General features: G+C 35.3%; 5 protein-coding genes across 5 annotated transcripts in view; 4 read left to right on the top strand and 1 right to left on the bottom strand.

Moving 5' to 3' along the window:
• Window positions 1–3,737: 3,737 nt before the first annotated feature.
• Window positions 3,738–18,403, bottom strand: part of LOC149903175 (cationic amino acid transporter 2-like) — a 33,256-nt gene continuing 18,590 nt past the window's right edge. Inside the window, exon 14 of the mRNA XM_090108760.1 lies at window positions 3,738–4,076. Within this exon, the coding sequence (XP_089964886.1) occupies window positions 3,934–4,076 (143 nt within the window). The 3' untranslated portion in view covers window positions 3,738–3,933. The remainder of the gene's footprint in view (window positions 4,077–18,403) is intronic.
• LOC149903181 (lipase 1-like) lies at window positions 5,732–7,001 on the top strand. The gene has a single exon (XM_090108871.1). It carries the CDS (start codon window positions 5,817–5,819, stop codon window positions 6,999–7,001), a length of 1,185 nt encoding a protein of 394 aa, XP_089964997.1. The 5' UTR covers window positions 5,732–5,816.
• On the top strand, window positions 10,253–11,506 carry LOC149903180 (lipase 1-like). Its single transcript, XM_090108641.1, has one exon. The coding sequence runs from the start codon at window positions 10,253–10,255 to the stop codon at window positions 11,504–11,506; it is 1,254 nt and encodes a 417-aa protein (XP_089964767.1).
• Window positions 12,649–13,863, top strand: LOC149903179 (lipase 1-like). Its single transcript, XM_090108480.1, has one exon. The coding sequence runs from the start codon at window positions 12,649–12,651 to the stop codon at window positions 13,861–13,863; it is 1,215 nt and encodes a 404-aa protein (XP_089964606.1).
• Window positions 15,107–16,576, top strand: LOC149903178 (lipase 1-like). The gene has a single exon (XM_090109125.1). The coding sequence runs from the start codon at window positions 15,263–15,265 to the stop codon at window positions 16,475–16,477; it is 1,215 nt and encodes a 404-aa protein (XP_089965251.1). The 5' UTR covers window positions 15,107–15,262; the 3' UTR covers window positions 16,478–16,576.

Raw genomic sequence — 18,403 nt, 5'->3', positions numbered from 1 at the left:
GATAAGCTCCAAGTAACCAAAATTTTTTAAACGCAAGAGGATGCGACAGAGCATACGCGTTACGACGAAAGGTTGTTAAAAATAAAACCAAACCAATTAAATTAAAATCATTTATTCTAATATTAAGCGATACACACAATAACAATTTAATGGGAATACATAAATAAAAATGACAAAAAGCAGCTGTTTTACAGCCACAAGTCAAATAATACTGCAGCTTTCACACTTACATTTAAGTAAATCTAATTATTTCATAAACAGATTGATATTAAAATACAATGAAATATAAACATGCTTTTGAAGTGAAACTTCTTTAGGTTTGTTGAGAGTAAAATTTCAAGGTTGGTTCATGGCAATACCGTCACGTCATGGAGTATGGTCACAATTTTGATATCTTTGAATCTTACCAAAGAAGTTTCACTTCTGACACGTGGGCTTGGCACTTTTTATATTTAAAGGAACAGTAAAAGCAAAAATATCTACAGATATACGAACAATAATAAACTCAAACTCAAACATTTATTTATTCATTTAGACTTCTTATAGAAGCACTTTTGAAACGTCATAGGTACATATTTTTAACATTTACCACCGATTCGGAAAGCAGTATCTTCGGAGAAGAATCGGCAAGAAACTAATAAAGTCTACGTATTCTAACTACTTCTGCAACACATACTAATGTGTGTGATTTTTAAAACTAGTTGATAGCCATTATTATATCCAATTTACAATTGAAAACCAAAAACATTAAGAGGTTTATAAGTGGATTAGTAGTATATGTATAAAGTTATCAATTTATATCCCGGTTAGATAATTGCCTCAAATTACTTTAGAGATTAACCGAATTAGTTTAGAGTAGGTTCGAGATCATAGTCCAGGGCCCGTAGACAAAGTAACAATTAAAAAACGATAACGAAGTTAGAAAAGGAAAAATGTATGGGATTGACATTAGATAGACCACGTGATCTAACGCGGCGTATGTCAATCCCTTACATTTTTGCCTTTTCTAACTTCGTTATCGTTTTTTAATGGTTACTTTGTCTAAGGCCCCTGATTAGTTTACTGCCACAAATAACTAGTCAATCGGTACACAATGGATATGACATAAATCATTCATCTATATATATAAAAATGAAATCCGTTTTCTTTGGTCACGGCATCACGCGTGAACCGATTTCGATAATTCTTTTTTTATTATATTCCTTGAAGTACGAGGATGGTTCTTATGTAGAGAAAACGTAAATATGTACCACGGGCGAAGCCGGGGCGAACCGCTAGTGAATGATAACCCAACTGACCCTGCGATAACGAATAGTATAAACGCAGCAAAATCGTCCTTCTAGTTCCGGAAGCTTGTCAGCATGGCATTTAACCAAACAATAAAAAATGTTGCTGAGATATTCGAAACGAAATGCGGACAAAAAGATGATCGTCAAATCATTTGTCTCGTGATTGATGTTACACTTGAACAACATGGAAATTATTTACGTGGCGATTATTTTGCGGGAATCAAAAAGAGAACCACTTCGTCAATAGTGGAAATCGTGATGAAGATACTGCAGCACGTGTAGAGAAAAGTGACAATATGTTTGACGATGATAAGGCAGTTGGAAAGATAGCAGCAGCAGTGGTCATTCAATATATTAATACCTTTGGCGGTAAGACGAGAGGATGTGAATCATCTCATTATAAGAGTGGAACCGGCGACGGTGTATAATATTAAGAGAAGATCATGTTAACAGAGTTTAAACGGCCCGATCGGTCCACGACACAATAGATTTTCTATAGTGTCTGTGGTTCCGGGGCCTGAGTTATTACACCAACGCCTCCTCAAGAGATTCAATACCTTCTGATAAAACAGACACGCCAGGGAATAATAAAGAAATAGCTTCAGCTTGGATTCAGCCAAAATCTCGAAAAGTACTTGCTAATAAAAAAGACACAGCTTGAAAATAAAGGAAACCATGAAACGTGAATTGAGCCGTTGTCTCTTTGGAAAGTTTAGCATATGCTTATAGAAAAGATAACGCTGGTCATAATAAAAAAATTCATAATAAGAAAGTTTAGATGAAAAAACAGCAGCACGTGTAGAAAAGTGACAATATTTTTGACCATGACAAGGCAATTGGACAGATAGAAGCAGCGGTCATTCAACATAATAATACCTTTGGTAGTATGTCCACAGGATGTGAACCATCTCATCGTAAGAGTGGAAACCCCAACGTGATAATAAATTATCAAGGGAAGTAAATCATGTTATAGAAGATTCAGCCAATATCTCGGAAAGTTTAGCACGAGCAAATTAAAAAAGACGTGTGGCACTCGGGGACTGCCGCGGTAAAGCTATTGCATGCTATGCCTTCAAGCCACACCTCCGCGCCCGTCCCCGTGGGGAGCGTGAGGTTTTTCGTTACAAAATTTCTGGATTCGGTCCCCGTGCTCAAGGCCCGCGATAGAAGCTATGCAATAGCTTAAAAGCCATGGCTTAAATAACAATAATAACGCTAATCGCGCTAAGTATATCAAAAGTAATGCTGCTCAAAGTGATCCTCAAGGTTAGATTCCTAGTTAGGTCTTCAAAGTTTTGTACCGTCCATTGCCTATTTCTGAAGAAATATTAAATATGCTCAACTGACTAAGGTTTGAACAGTTACGTCAAACAGTTGTCATTTATCTGATAATGTAATGTTTTAAAAGTCAAGTCTTGCGTTTGCTTACGTCTTGGTATCAATAAATAAACAGATACATTTGGTTATAATAATTATTGTTCGTAATAGTTCAATCGTTCTGAGACACTTTCTTCTGAGATATTTAATAATGCTTATTTCTTACTCACAGATCTATGTTTTATGCTACAAAATTACTTATCATTAAAGTTTATTAACTTACAAATATATTGATATTACACTTACAATAATATAATAAATACATAAATTGAACTACTACATAATTTTTACTAAAAATCCTCTTCAACTAAAGGTATGAAAAATACAATATTTTTGCCTTCAATAATATTGTAGTTTCATAGTTTTTAAACTTTCACAGCATTATCATAATTTTTGTTAACCAATATAGAAATGATTTTTCATTCCCATTTTTTAATTAAGTACATATTAAAAATAATCAATAAAAAACTTTATATATAGCAAACAAATTTGACATTCGAAACTACACCTTATAACCGGGGAACAAAGTCGATATTAAAATGAATATTTAGTCGTGTTAAATGTCATATAATGGCTGAAAGCAAGAAGCTTATATATCTAATACACTGGAGATTTCAGTATGAACATTAACATATAAGCTTCTTGGCTGAAAGTATTGACAAATAATATTAAGTACTTTGGTAATACATCAGATATTAATACTTTGGTAAATAAAGGAACAATAGAGATTCAATGACTCGTTAAAAAACAGTTGGCTATATTATGTGCTTAATATTTATACAAGTATAAGAAAAATATATTATCTACATAACATGTATTCAATTGAAAGTGTATGATAAAAAAGTGTACTAAATCGTCAAGTTTATTTATATTAACTTTTATGTTTTTAAACTTATAGTAAAATGGTAACAATATCAGATCAGTTTGAAATTTCATAAACAATTAATATTTGTAATGTTTCATACATTGGCAGTGTCACAACATAAAAATGAGTAAAATGCAAATTTGTACACAGCGATTAAATCTACAGCCGATGCAGAAGAAAAGCCGATTAACCAACTTATTTGACTAAAATTTAAATTTCTAAACTGTCTTTCATACATATTCGAGTATATTTGCATTACATATCAAAAATTGAATCTATCCATTTTAACGTACATTTTCATCATCATCTCAGCATTTGCTGTCATTCAGTCAACTAAATACTAGACACGAAGGATACCACCGTGCTACTGGGGCTGACCACCGGCTCGGTCAGCGCTGACTGTCAGCCGAGCGCGTGGGTCAGCGTGTTGTGCTGTAACAGCGCTGTCTGACTGTCATTGTGCAGGTCAGCGAGTTGGACAGCGTCAAGCGTGCGCCGCCTTTCGGAGCTGTGCCACGCGCCATACGTTATGTATATTAGGAGACCTGGAATGGTAAATTATAATGTTAATATTATGCCGTGGCTATAATTCATGTAGGGATTATTTCATACAGGTTTTTGTTAGTTTACTGTACTGTAGCAGTAGACTTTGGTTCTAACACAAGCTAAGCTATTAGGTATTCTTGCATGAGAGTCAACTAGTTGAAATCCAAAGTACGAAGTACATATATTCGGTCTTACTTATAAAATGTTACCCATTCGCTATGCAATGGATTAGTTATTGCAATAACCTGTCTTGTTTTTATGAATGACGTTTCATGTGAGCAAGAGCAGGACACAGCTATGGTAGGAAATGGTTGAAATTTATCCATTGTTTAACTTTTTATAAGTAAGGCCGATTATTTTTATTTTTATTCATTTAATGCCTTATCAAGTGTTTTGTATTAGTTTATGCACATTAATAAATATTTTTTCTTTTTCTCTTATAGCTTTTGTTTCCCAAGCCATCCGCTGAAACGTGCCCTTGTTGGCATTTTCAAGTTCAAGATCGTACAATTATTTATAAACAACCTGATTCTTATTAAAAATAATACAAAATTTAATTGAACCTTCAAGTTTGTGCTACTAATGTCTTGTTTTTATTTACATCGCAATACACACAATGGAAAATAGTCAAGGAACTCAATAATATATTTAAAACTAGGTTTCCGCCCGCGGCTTCGCCCGCGCAGTCAAGGAAAAACCCGCATAGCTCCCGTTCCCGAGGCATATCCCGGATTGCGTCATTTTCCCGGGATAAAAAGTAGCCTATGTCCTTTCTCGGTTATCAAATTATCTCCATACCAAATTTCATGAAAATTGGTTGAGTAGTTTAGGCGTGATTGAGTAACAGACGGACAAACAGAGTTACTTTCGTATTTATAATATTAGTATGGATTGATCTGAAACTAGTTTCAATAATGAATTTTGCGATTCTCTTTTTGGTTAGTAGCACTAACGCCTCACATACAAAAATGGGAAGTAAATAAAAAAAAGGATGCTTAAAAAATAAACAAACAACATCATTATTTGTAGAGTCGATTAGAACAAATTTTAATTAAAGTATTTACGTATTTATTTTGTAAACTACGTCAATATAGAAAATGTTTAAAAATTTACACGTTTTAACTTTCGAAAAAATTAAAAAGATAATGGCTTTTTAATGGTTTTAAAAGCGATCAATTCCTTGTATTATTTAGCTATATCTCAATAAGGTAATGTCATAGCTATAGTTTTCGCATTCTAATCAACCGCAATTCCTTGGTAATTCCACTATTCAGAAAAACAAAAACATATTATTGTACCTGGATATTTAATTAAAAAGTCTTTCTATGAGGAACTGTCTCACAATCTTAACCATCCTCCTTATCTATAAAGACCGACTAGGGAAGAAGTAGTTAAGTAACCTAAGTTAATAACTTCCGTGATTGTACAAGTGCTTTCCTTTCGAAAAACTAACATATAATTATATCCGATTTGAGTGTATACAGCTAGAATTTTATTTACCTCTGAAATCAAATGTTAAGTGAATAAGTGATCCTACAGGCAAATGTTACTTTAAAATAATAACACTTTCAATACTGTAACCTTGAGCCGTTTCTCGAATATAATATGGTTTATTTACATGGTTTATTTTTAAATTCCTCTTATAAAGGTGCGCTAGTGTTCGAACTTTATTATTTTAGTTTAATAAATAAATAACTAAATACGTGTTTACTCCTACAATACCAAGCGCATGAATTAAAATGCGCAGTTTCTTCTGTTTATTGACAAATTTAGCAGTCGCAATGTTTTTGGTGAATGGGTATGGAGAGTACGAATTCGCGAGATTGAGTTTCGAAAGACTTGCGAAAAAATACGGGCACAACCCCGAGGTCTATGAAATAAAGACGATCGACGGATACATTCTCACTCTTTTCCGTTTGCCCGGGTCACGGAGTACACCTGTCCTTCTCCAGCACGGTATACTCGACTCGTCCATGACTTGGATTTTAAGAGGGAACAACTCTTTGGGCATCAGCCTTGCGAACGCTAAGTACGACGTTTGGTTATCCAACATTAGAGGAAACACGCTGTCACGCAAACACGTATACTTCGATCCAGACAAGGACCCGGCGTTTTGGGACTATAATTTGGACGATTTGGGAACAATCGATTTGGCAGCGATCATTGACAAAATATTATCTGTAACGGGCGCCAAGCGGCTGAACGCCATAGGTCATTCGATGGGCAACACCATCTTTTATATTCTTGGCTCCAGAAAGCCACAGTACAATGGTAAAATTAACGTAATGATCGCGCTCGCTCCCGTTTGCTACATGCACGATCTCCAGGAACCGGTCGCATGGCTATTCGAAAACGCCAACAACATAAATACTATATTAGTAGAATCGCATATCCACGAGCTGTTCGGCAGATCGACACCTCCGGGATACTTCATGAAGCTGCTCTGCGTGGACCCCGCCACCTCGTATGATGTTTGTTATAAATCACTACTTTTCCATATAACTGGAGCGAGTGACAATACAGAGATCAATTCAGATTTCACTCAAATGGCAAGCAAGTATTTTCCCGCCGGTATCTCGAGGAAAGTGGCGCTACATTACTCGCAAATCGGGATTAGGAGGAGGTTCCAACGGTTCGATTACGTAAAGGACAATTTTAAGGTTTACAATACGAGTGACCCTCCCGAATACAATCTCAGTAGGGTGACAATGAGGTTCGTGTTGGTGGCTGGTCAGAATGACAAACTGTCCAGTCTGAAGAATGTAAACTTGCTGAGGAGCCGCCTCCCCAACGTAGTGGACTACATCGTGCATCCGCGCAAGAGATTCAGTCATTTGGACTTCACTTGGGGGAAGAGAACGAAGGAAACGTTGTTCCCATATATTTTTTACATTCTAAACAAGTTTTCCTGTACCTATCCATAAAAATATTAAAGAGTTTATAAAATTTGAAATAGCTGAAATCTCTTATGAGCAACACTTCTTTTTTTAATTCTAATATGTAATAATTATAATTAATAAATATTACTCAAAATGTAATATTCTAGCAATTAACAATATACTTTTTCTTTAAAGTACTGTTCACTATTTTAAGTCAGTAGTTACATATTATTAAAAGCGCAAACATAGTGTCCACCACCGCATAGCTCTGCTCCTGTTGGTCTTAGCGTGATGATATATAGCTTATAGCGTTCCTCTATAAATGAGCTATCTAACAACGAAATAATTTTTCAAATCGGACCAGTAGTTCTTGACTTTAGCGCGTTCAAACGAACAAACTCTTCAGCTTTATAATATTAGTATAGATTAATAAATAACACCACGTGTGTATGAAACAAGAGGAAAAATGCTATTTTTAACAACTTATTATATTTTATACAACCTAGTGCCGAATTTAGACTCAGTTCGACTCGGTACAGTTGGTGACACGCTCATTAACATCACATAATAGTTAATATTCTTATGGAATTGAATTTTATAATTTGCTACAAGTCAATACTGAAATTTTATATTAGCATAACAATTGGAAAACTCATTATTACTTTTGAGTATATATTTTTATTTTTATAGACTAGCATCCGCCTTTGACTTTGTCCGCGTGATACGAATGAAAAAGAATGGTTACGAAAGAAAGGCTTTTAAAATAAATTAATACCATAATCGATAAACCTATTCGTCGATGACTACTGCATTAAGTGCTAGGCGAACGGACGACATTTTTGGCTTCAGTTTTAATAATAAACATCCCCTTTATAAGTTTCTCTACGATATGTATAATGCACAAAATACAAAATTCCTGTTACATTTCTCTTTTATTTATAAACCACCCAATTTTGTTTAGTATCTTTTTTCCATTTCTGCAAATCTCCTATTGAGCTTAGCGTGTACGGCCCGTAGGCATCTAATACTTTGATTTTTGCAGTGAAACATCTTTAGGCGCGTTGAGACCATATTTCAAAGTCGCCTCATAACAACACCATCACCTCATGGAGCAAGGCGACGATTTTGGTACCTTTGAATCTTGCCAAAGATGTTCCACTTCTGACACGTGTGCTCGGCACACAAGCATTTTTTTATTCGAACCACTTGAATCTATACTAATATTATAAAGCTGAAGAGTTTGTTTGAACGCGCTAATCTCGGGAACTACTGGTCCGATTTGAAAAATTATTTTGCTGTTAGATAGCCCATTTATCGAGGAAGGTTATAGGCTATGTATCATCACGCTACGACCAATAGGAGTGGAGCCACGGGGGTGAAACCGCACAGATCAGCTAGTCAAGAATATAATCACCAAGATACATAACAAACTATACCTCTTACGATGCCAAAGACACGAACCTACATAGGCGAAAGAGCACCCTCGATTTTCGTGACTATAGGCACTAACCTCCTCAGAATTACCGGACGAGTCGTCATTATATATTTATATCTTTAAAACATGCTCATGAGATATAATCACGCATCACAGCCATTATGCAAAAAAATTAATTATCGATGTAAATATTATCGATGTATTTATTATTTATCTGCTTGACTGCTCTCCACAAATAACTTTTGAATGGTCAAAATACAGACTGAAATTATTTACGAAAAGCACTTTCTATAAAGAGCCGGCAAGAGACTCTATAGTTGATATTGGAAAACCGCTGATAAAATCATCCATCTCGAAGAATATGGATTTCTGTCATGTACAGATTTCACTCATGCAGATAATAAACGGTTCAGTTCAGAAAAGTAAGACTGGTATGTGGATCACCTCAATTTACCACAATTCCTACCTGTCTACTGCATTTATATTCTGTTATTACCAAATCATAATCAATTACTTAATTTTATAGTTCTTTTTACATCTCCCTGGATTATTTTGATCCAGGTTGTATGTCACATAATCGGTTCAACTTTACCGATAAATTTGAACCACACTCGTCTTTAACGTCTCAATATATAATTAAATTATTTACCACTGTTTCCAAAAACAGTTTCTACGGAGGAGAGCAGGCAAGGAACTCTGTAGTTGCTTTTTAAAATCATATTGATCGAAAAACATCATATTTGTAATAATGCTGCTGCATGCTAGAAAACTGTCCTGTTATATATTCATTAATATTATTATTGTTAGCTGTCTGACCTAATATGTACATGTTTATCATCAGTTTTAAATTGAGCATTCTAAACCTTAATACCCTTAGGATTTCTATTGTCCAGGCATGAATGAATTTTTCCTTAGGATGCCAGAAGATAGGCTTTTCCTTATTTTGTCTGTTCCTATTCCATTCCAGGTGACAGGCATCACCTACATCGGTGTTTCTATATACGAACAGGATATACCAAATATATATACTAAAAGAACATATTAAAAACCCATACCACATTCTTATTTTTTTTAGAAAACAAATATCGTTTAGCTATTTTCTGTCATAACTCACTGAAGAGTTTAATATCGTCTTCAGGTCGGCGCAAACAGGCCACCGACCACAGCCGCTATTGGCCAGCAACAGCCATTGATACATTTTTTTTCTATATTTTGTCGCGGACAAATCTGTAGCGAGTGGTCGCAACCGGCTACACGGTGCCGACCCTTCTTTACTTTTAAGCTGTCGGATATTTCTACTAAACTGACAACACACGTCTCCACACTGTTCTTTATCTTCGTTCCAACGCCATCTACTGTAGTTTTTATAAAACTAGAACAGTTAAAGTAAATATTGAACAAATGATAAAATATGTAATGTGTTTGTTTCTTACAACGATATACGCCCAATAGATCTTTCTCAAAACCATACCGCCATTTTGACGTAAGGTAAAGATAACCACCATCGTATATATTTATATATGTATATGCTAGTAATATCAATCTAGCCTTTATGTCCCTCAGCACCAAAACCAATTTAACATAGGAAATTAAAATAAGGAAAAAATTGATTATAATACATACCATTTTTAGTTTCAGTTTTTTTTTTCTATTGACACTTCAGTGTCATCACTATATTTGCATAAGTGTCAAATGATTATTATTTATAAAATGTTTTGTGCAATGATATTTAAATCTCAATTAAAGAAGAACGATATAAAACCAACTGTTCAAACCAAATTCGTTTCAGTTCAAGATCGATCTAACCATTGCAGAAGACACTGTAAGACATAGACAAAGCCGAATGCAGAAGCAAATAACAATGGTAACCGAAAAATGTAGATCAGAAAAAACCAAACGCATTTATCAAATGTTTATCATAAGTGCTGTTATAAGCAATGTGACCACTCTGGATATCATTACTGATATTATTCCTGATACCTTTACCGATATTATTCATGATATTATACCTGATAAAACATCTGATACTAAACTCAGTTCACCCGAAATGGCTGCAAAATTCGGTCATCCATCGGAGGAGCATAATGTTACAACAGACGATGGATACATCCTGACCTTGCACCATCTCCCTGGCAAAGGCATGCCTATTCTCTTGATGCATGGCGTAGCAGACACCAGCGAGACTTGGCTTATAAGAGGCAACACGTCGTTAGGAATTACGCTTGCAGAAATGGGCCACGACATTTGGATAGGAGATTGTCGAGGCAACAAGTACTCAAGGAGACACGTGTCTTTAGACCCAGATAACGACGCTGAACAATTTTGGAACTTCACCTTCACTGAAATCGGTAACTACGACCTTCCTGCATTAATTGATTACGTTCTGCAAGAAACGGGCTATGAGAAGCTGAATGCAATAGGACACTCGCAAGGTACAACAATATTCTTCGTGATGGGTTCAATGAGAACCGAGTATAATGATAAAGTGAACGCGTTTATAGCGCTAGCGCCCATAGCATACCTCACAAACGTCCCACAGCCTCTTTCGACAATCATTCCTGTTGCACCGATAATCTACAGAGAGGGGATGAAACTACAACAGTACGAGGTATTCGGTCACTCTCAAACAGGTAAACTCATACGCTTTATATGTTTGCAGCCAAGTGGCTACATTACGTGCGCGTACGGATTTGTCTTCCCAGGGGCTGGTTATGACGCTTCAGAATACGAGTCTTCATTTCACTATAAAATCTTCCAAACGTATCCTGCAAGCACACCTTTAAAGGGTCTTTATCATTTTTCACAAGTGAGTTCACGGGATAGTTTCTCGCAGTTTGACTATGGAAAAGAGGAAAATTTGAAACGCTATGGTACGGAGTTGCCTCCAGACTTCGATTTGAGCAAAGTGACGATGCCTGTAGCGCTGATATGTGCTAAAAATGATAAGCTGTCGACTTTGGCGGATGTAGCTAAACTGCGACCAGCATTACCAAACCTTATTCAGTACACCGAGTTAGAGAGGGAAAAAGCTAATCACATTGACTTCCCGTGGGGAAAAACAAATTACAAATACTTATATCCGACATTATTCGAGGTTATGGATAAATATTTTTAATGACATATTAAAAAAAATGACTCTTATGCATGTCTTTGTCTAATTTTCTTTTAAAATGTAAAATTCCTTTAAATATTTGAGATAATACTGGAATTTGTATTAAGTAAGCTGTTCACTTAGGATTATAACTGTCCCAGTGACCAAACCCTACCAAAACCGCTTGAGCGATATACCTACATTATTATTTTTTGTAGGCGTCATTTCAAATTTTAATACCATTTTAAATAATGCATTAATACTTTGTTCAGGCTGCATGTACGTTTTAACTACGCCTGTGGACGCAATTGATTACCGAGACAGATGTATAGAACATCTGCCCTAAGCCCCACATAATGATACGAGAATTGACTTTTTTTGTTTCCCTGCTCGATAAAGCACTTCCTTGTGAGGATTTTTTACCAGAACTGTCCTTGTGGAATAACATTTAGTTCTGAAAGCAATACAAATCCCAGTGTATGACGAAGACATATCTTGCTACACTGCAATTAGAACGAGGTCACGGTATGCCCGGGTGCCTTAAGCGATATCCTCCATATCTTTCCATTTTCCATATATTTTTAATCACAGAAGTTCTCTGAACAAATACAAATTTAATATTAGTTTTTAATTTAATACTATGAATATTATTTTTGTGTTCTTTCTCAGGGTCTAAAGATTATCTGTGCCAAATTTCATCAAAATCGGTCCAGTAGTTTATGCATGAAAACCATATATACATACATACATACAAACCTTTCCTCTTTATAATATTTGTATAGATTTACATATTGTTAGTTAATTTATATATTTTTACGGATTATTCATGAATCGCTTATAATAATTTAGATGTTACTAAAATCGACTAAACTAATTAAACTAATTAAAAATGAATATGATTATGTAGTCATTATCAAACACATTAATGAAACACGCGTGTTTTTAACTATTGCTTCATTTTAGTGCCATCACTATATATGTTAAAGATCGAATAATTGCGTGGTATAGTAAAATATATTTTAATAGTATACTTTGGATAACGATATTAAGATCACAAACACAAAAGTAATTAATAAATAAAACAAACAAAAAATTTATACAGTTTCGGATCGATCTTGCCATAGAAGAAGACATATTATTATTATTCTTATCGCAGTGGAACAAAAATGGTTACCAAAAAAAGTATTTCCGAGAAAACGAAACGTATTTATCAAATGCTTTTTATAAACGCTGCTATAAGCAATGTGACCACTCAGGATATCATTCCTCATATATTAACAAATACCGGAAAACTCAGTTCACCTGAAATGGCTGCAAAATTCGGCCATCCATCGGAGGAACACGTGGTTACAACAGAAGATGGATACATGCTAGCCTTGCATCATCTCCCTGGTAAAGGTATGCCTATTCTCTTCATGCATGGTCTACCAGACACCAGCGAGGATTGGCTGATAAGAGGCAACACATCTTTGGGAATCACACTCGCAGAAATGGGACACGACATTTGGATAGGAGATTGTCGAGGCAACAAGTACTCCAGGAGACACGTGTCTTTAGACCCAGATAACGACGCTGAACAGTTCTGGAACTTCACCTTCACCGAAATCGGCTACTACGACCTTCCTGCATTAATTGATTACGTTCTGCAAGAAACGGGCTATGAGAAGCTGAATGCAATAGGACACTCGCAAGGTTCAACAATATTCTTCGTGTTGGGTTCAATGAGAACCGAGTATAATGATAAAGTGAACGCTTTAATTGCCTTAGCACCGATAGTATATCTCACAAATATTCCACCACCTCTTTCGACGCTCATTGCTGCTGCACCCATTTTCTATAATGGAGCTATGAAACTACGTCAGTACGAGGTTTTCGGTGACTCTTTATCGGGTAAAACAATACGTTCCCTGTGTTTGAAGCCAGTAATTGGCTACCCTACATGTGCGTTTGGATTACTTTTCCCAATAAATGGTTACGACGCTGCAGAATACGAGTACTCATTTCACTACGAAGCCTTCCAAACATTTCCAGCAAGCATTTCAGTAAAGAATCTTTATCATTACGCCCAAGTGAGATCACGGGATAGTTTCTCGCAGTTTGATTATGGAAAAGAGGAAAATTTGAAACGCTATGGGACTGAGTTGCCTCCAGACTTCGATTTGAGCAAAGTGACATTGCCTGTAGCGCTGATATCCGGTAAAAATGATAAGGTGTCGACTTTAGAGGATGTAGCTAAACTGCGACCAGCATTACCGAACGTTATTCAGTACTCCGTGGTAGAGAGGAGAAAATGTAATCACAATGATTTTATATGGGGAAGAACGAATTACAAATATTTATATCCGTTAATATTTAATATTATCGAAAAATATTTTTATTGATGTATTAAAAAATACTGATCGTGGACCTCTCTTTTAATTCGTTTTGTATTCGGCTTTCGCAAATTCGACCATGTCTCTATCTATCGCAGACGCCTCAAGTGGCTCCCTATTCGCCTCCGACATCATCTCCACTGCCTTCAATTACTATAACGTATCATGAAGATCAGATCTTGCTACACTGCAATAAGAACTGGTTTAAGGGGTCACGGTAAGCCCCGTGTGCCTTAAGAGGGGTTAGGCGGTCAGCGAAAATTCAGCTATTCGCGCCTTAGGTGAGGGGTGAGGGGGTCCGCGTTTAGTATGGAATCAACGTGTTTGAAACTAAAAATCGTAAGCGCCATTCACATTTTTATCAAAAAGTGAATGAAAATATTTAGTATTTTCTAAATCTATAACAATCACGAAATCGAGAAGGTAATGTGAAGGTACCTATGTATTTGATTTTATATGACTTATTGTGGTAAAATACGGTTGTAATGAGCATTTACATGGTATTTTAGAGGTAACTTCAGGATTTTTTTTATCGAGCAAAATTTTTCCAATCGTGTTTTGGAAACAGTCATTCCATCACACATACGTTCTGTAATACACATTAGAAATTTCAGTGCGAAAAAACTTCAATACTTTCAATTATAGCTCATAGGTAACATTCCTATTTTGCATATATTTTTTTATCACAGAAGTTCTCTGAACACATTGAATATTAGTTTTTAATTTAATACTATGAATATATTTGTGTATTCATATACAACGCCATCTGTTGTTGTTTTACTACTACAGAAATTTAATTTAATCTTGGACAAATGATAAAAAATTAAAATAGTAAATTGACGTTTGATTACGACGACGACGACGATTGATTACGTCAATCTCATACATTCATGATCTATTCTATTGAACTTAACGCTAATAGAAAGCCACTTGTCTAGGGGGGCTGAACGGCTAATGTTGTCAATATGGCCAATCAATATCTCGCTTAACTATAGTGCCATTTTGACGATAAAAATAGAAAATGTATCACGTTATATAAGTTATTTATTGTTAGTAAATTTATGTTTTTATTTTTACGAATTATTCATGAATCGCTTATAATTTAGATGTCACTTAAATCGATCCTTTATTACCAAACTAATTAAGGATAGGTAATTGAAATGAAGATAAAAAGTCATTAACAAACACATTAATGAAACACGCGTGTTTTTAACTATTGCTTCATTTTAGTGCCATCACTATATGTGACGATCGAATAATTGTTTAGTATTAAATAATATTTCATAGAATATTTTGAATCACAAATATAAAAGTAATTAATAAATAAAAAAACAAAAACTAATACAGTTCAGAATCGCTCTTACCACAGAAGAAGACATTTTATTATTCTTAACGCAGTGGAACAAAAATGGTTACCGAAAAATTTATTTCCGCGAAAGCGAAACTTATAATTTATCAAATGCTTATCATAAATGCCGCTATAAGCAATGTGACTTCTCTGGATATTATTCCTCATATATTAACAAATACAGGAAAACTCAGTATTCTGGAAATGGCTGCAAAATTTGGTCATCCAGCGGAGGAACACGTGGTTACAACAGAAGATGGATACATGCTAGCCTTGCATCATCTTCCTGGTAAAGGCATGCCTATTCTCTTGATGCATGGTCTACCAGACACCAGCGAGGGTTGGCTGATAAGAGGCAACACGTCGTTGGGAATCACACTCGCAGAAATGGGACACGACATTTGGATAGGAGATTGTCGAGGCAACAAGTACTCCAGGAGACATGTGTCTTTAGACCCAGATAACGACGCTGAACAGTTCTGGAACTTCACCTTTACCGAAATCGGCTACTACGATCTTCCTGCATTAATTGATTACGTTCTGCAAGAAACGGGCTATGAGAAGCTGAATGCAATAGGACACTCGCAAGGTACAACAATATTCTTCGTGATGGGTTCAATGAGAACCGAGTATAATGATAAAGTGAACGCGTTTATAGCGCTAGCGCCGATAGCTTACCTCACAAACGTCCCACAGCCTCTTTCGACAATCATTGCTGCTGCACCCATTATCTATAATGGAGTTATGAAACTACGTCTGTACGAGGTTTTCGGTGACTCTTTATCGGGTAAAACAATACGTTCCCTGTGTTTGAAGCCAGTCATTGGCTACCCTACATGTGCGTTTGGATTACTTTTCCCAATAACTGGTTATGACGCTGCAGAATACGAGTACTCATTTCACTACGAAGCCTTCCAAACATTTCCAGCAAGCATTTCAGTAAAAAATCTTTATCATTACGCACAAGTGAGTTCACGGAATAGATTCTCGCATTTTGACTATGGAAAAGAGGAAAATTTGAAACGCTATGGGACTGAGTTGCCTCCAGACTTCGATTTGAGCAAAGTGACATTGCCTGTAGCACTGATATCCGGTAAAAATGATAAGCTGTCGACTTTGGCGGATGTAGCTAAACTGCGACCAGCATTACCGAACGTTATTCAGTACACCGTGGTAGAGAGGAGAAAATGTAATCACAATGATTTTTTATGGGGAAGAACGAATTACAAATATTTATATCCGATAATATTTAATATTATCGAAAAATATTTTTAATAGTGTACATATTAAAAAAATACTGATCGTGGAGTATAAAATAAAGCTTTTTCCACAACAATATGAAACTGATTAATTAAATACAACATATTTATGTTATAGTTAGTTATTTAAAATTTTTCATGAATAAAACACGAGCCAATTTAATTTAATAAAATAAACTCAAACATTTTTTTATCAAATTAGACCTGTTCTAGAAGCACTTTTTAATCGTCATATCATATTTTTAACATATACCACCGGCAAGAAACTCCATAGTTGCTTGCCCAATATTGCACTTTAATTTAACAAAATAATGATGCCAATGCTCTTTGGCATCATTATTTTGTAAAATTAAAGGACAGTGGGATACTTGTCCAGTGGTTCTTACGCGACAACTTTTCATCTCTCATATACTCATTAATCCTATAATCGGCTCTGTGAATGTACTACACATGTTTTATACAAAATTTAAATGTAGCATTATTCGACTCTTTAATAGGAATTCTACTGTAAAATCGTATAACTGTACACAAATGAATTTTTAACTATTTGTGTCATTACAATCTCTATCACCTACTCGTAATAGTCACCTTGAAAATAGAAGAACATATTTTTTTATTGGATTTGTAACAGACTCGATACAGCTGGTGACATGCTCATCGACATAATGTAAACATACTCATGGAATTTGATAAACATTAGATCAATAGAACAAAAATAGTTTAAGTGCCAGTCGGACTCGCGACACTAAGGGTTCCGTACAAATAAATGATTTTTTCTTCAAATGAACACTATGAATCGCATTATTGTGGTATAGTGATATATTTTTTTAATTTATCCCGTTTCTGTGTCTATGTGTAGCCGTTATCAATATCGAGAAAAAAATCATTTCGATTGAAATTGATAATTTTGGTTTTATTTTTTTTGTTTTGGCATTCAAATGGTTTATAAATATAAAATTATAAAGAATAGAAAAAAATCGCTACAACATTGTATTCACTGAAAAGTGTTTCATATTGGTTGAGATGGTTGTTAATCATCTCAATAGATGGCGCGCGGTGTGACCCTTAGACACATTAAACTGAAGGAATAGAATAAATTCGATTGCTCTGGCGGGTCACGAGTGGCTGAATTGGTCAGGCATCCGCCCCGGAATGGCGCGAAAGGATGCGGGTTCAAGTCCCGCCTCGTGATCGATTTTTTTCTATCTACGTATATAAAAATAAGTCGGGTTTTACTTCCTGACGCTATAACTCCAGAACGCACGAACCGATTTCGGTGGAAAGGTCTCGGGCTCCGTGAGGTTTATAACAAAGAAAAGGTGTCTCTGGTGGCGAAACGGAGTTCGCCGGGTTTGCTAGTTCTTTATAAATTTATATAAAATCGTTTCGACTTTATTATATGGCCTCCTTTAATATTTGTTTTACTCATATTTTTAGTATTTGTTGTAAAAGCGGCAGCGGAAAAACGTATCCCTGATTCAAATATCCTACTATCGCGGTTCTTGAGATACAGCCTGGCTACAGACGGACGGACAGAGGTATATTTCCACGGTTTTGCATTCGTACAAGAGGTATATTTTTCTCTTTGAATTTTTCGATTTAAGCGTCCCAATAACGTTTTGACAGCTGACAGCCAATAATGGCCGTTCCCAATATCGTATCTATCTTACGATAGATAGAACCTTACTAGCTATTGGAGATAGCTGTCTATCTATAACCGTAGTGTGAATATTGGGAACGGTCATGAATTGGCTCGACTATAGTTTGCTATACACTTTTTTATTAAAACTATACCTTTTTCATATAATAAATAGCTAAATAAGCTACCTTTTTATTTTGAGTACATCTATTCTTTGGAACTCAAATCGATCTAGCTAACCAATTAAAATTAGATAATGAAAAAAGAAAAAAAAAAATAATTATCTAAAACATTATAATTAGT

The sequence above is a fragment of the Colias eurytheme genome, chromosome 13 (assembly GCF_061535395.1).
Source record: "Colias eurytheme isolate Ceu_HAF_F1 chromosome 13, ilColEury1 Martin Lab GWU primary, whole genome shotgun sequence".
Lineage (NCBI taxonomy): Eukaryota > Metazoa > Arthropoda > Insecta > Lepidoptera > Pieridae > Colias > Colias eurytheme.
This window is presented reverse-complemented; position numbering and strand designations above follow the sequence as displayed.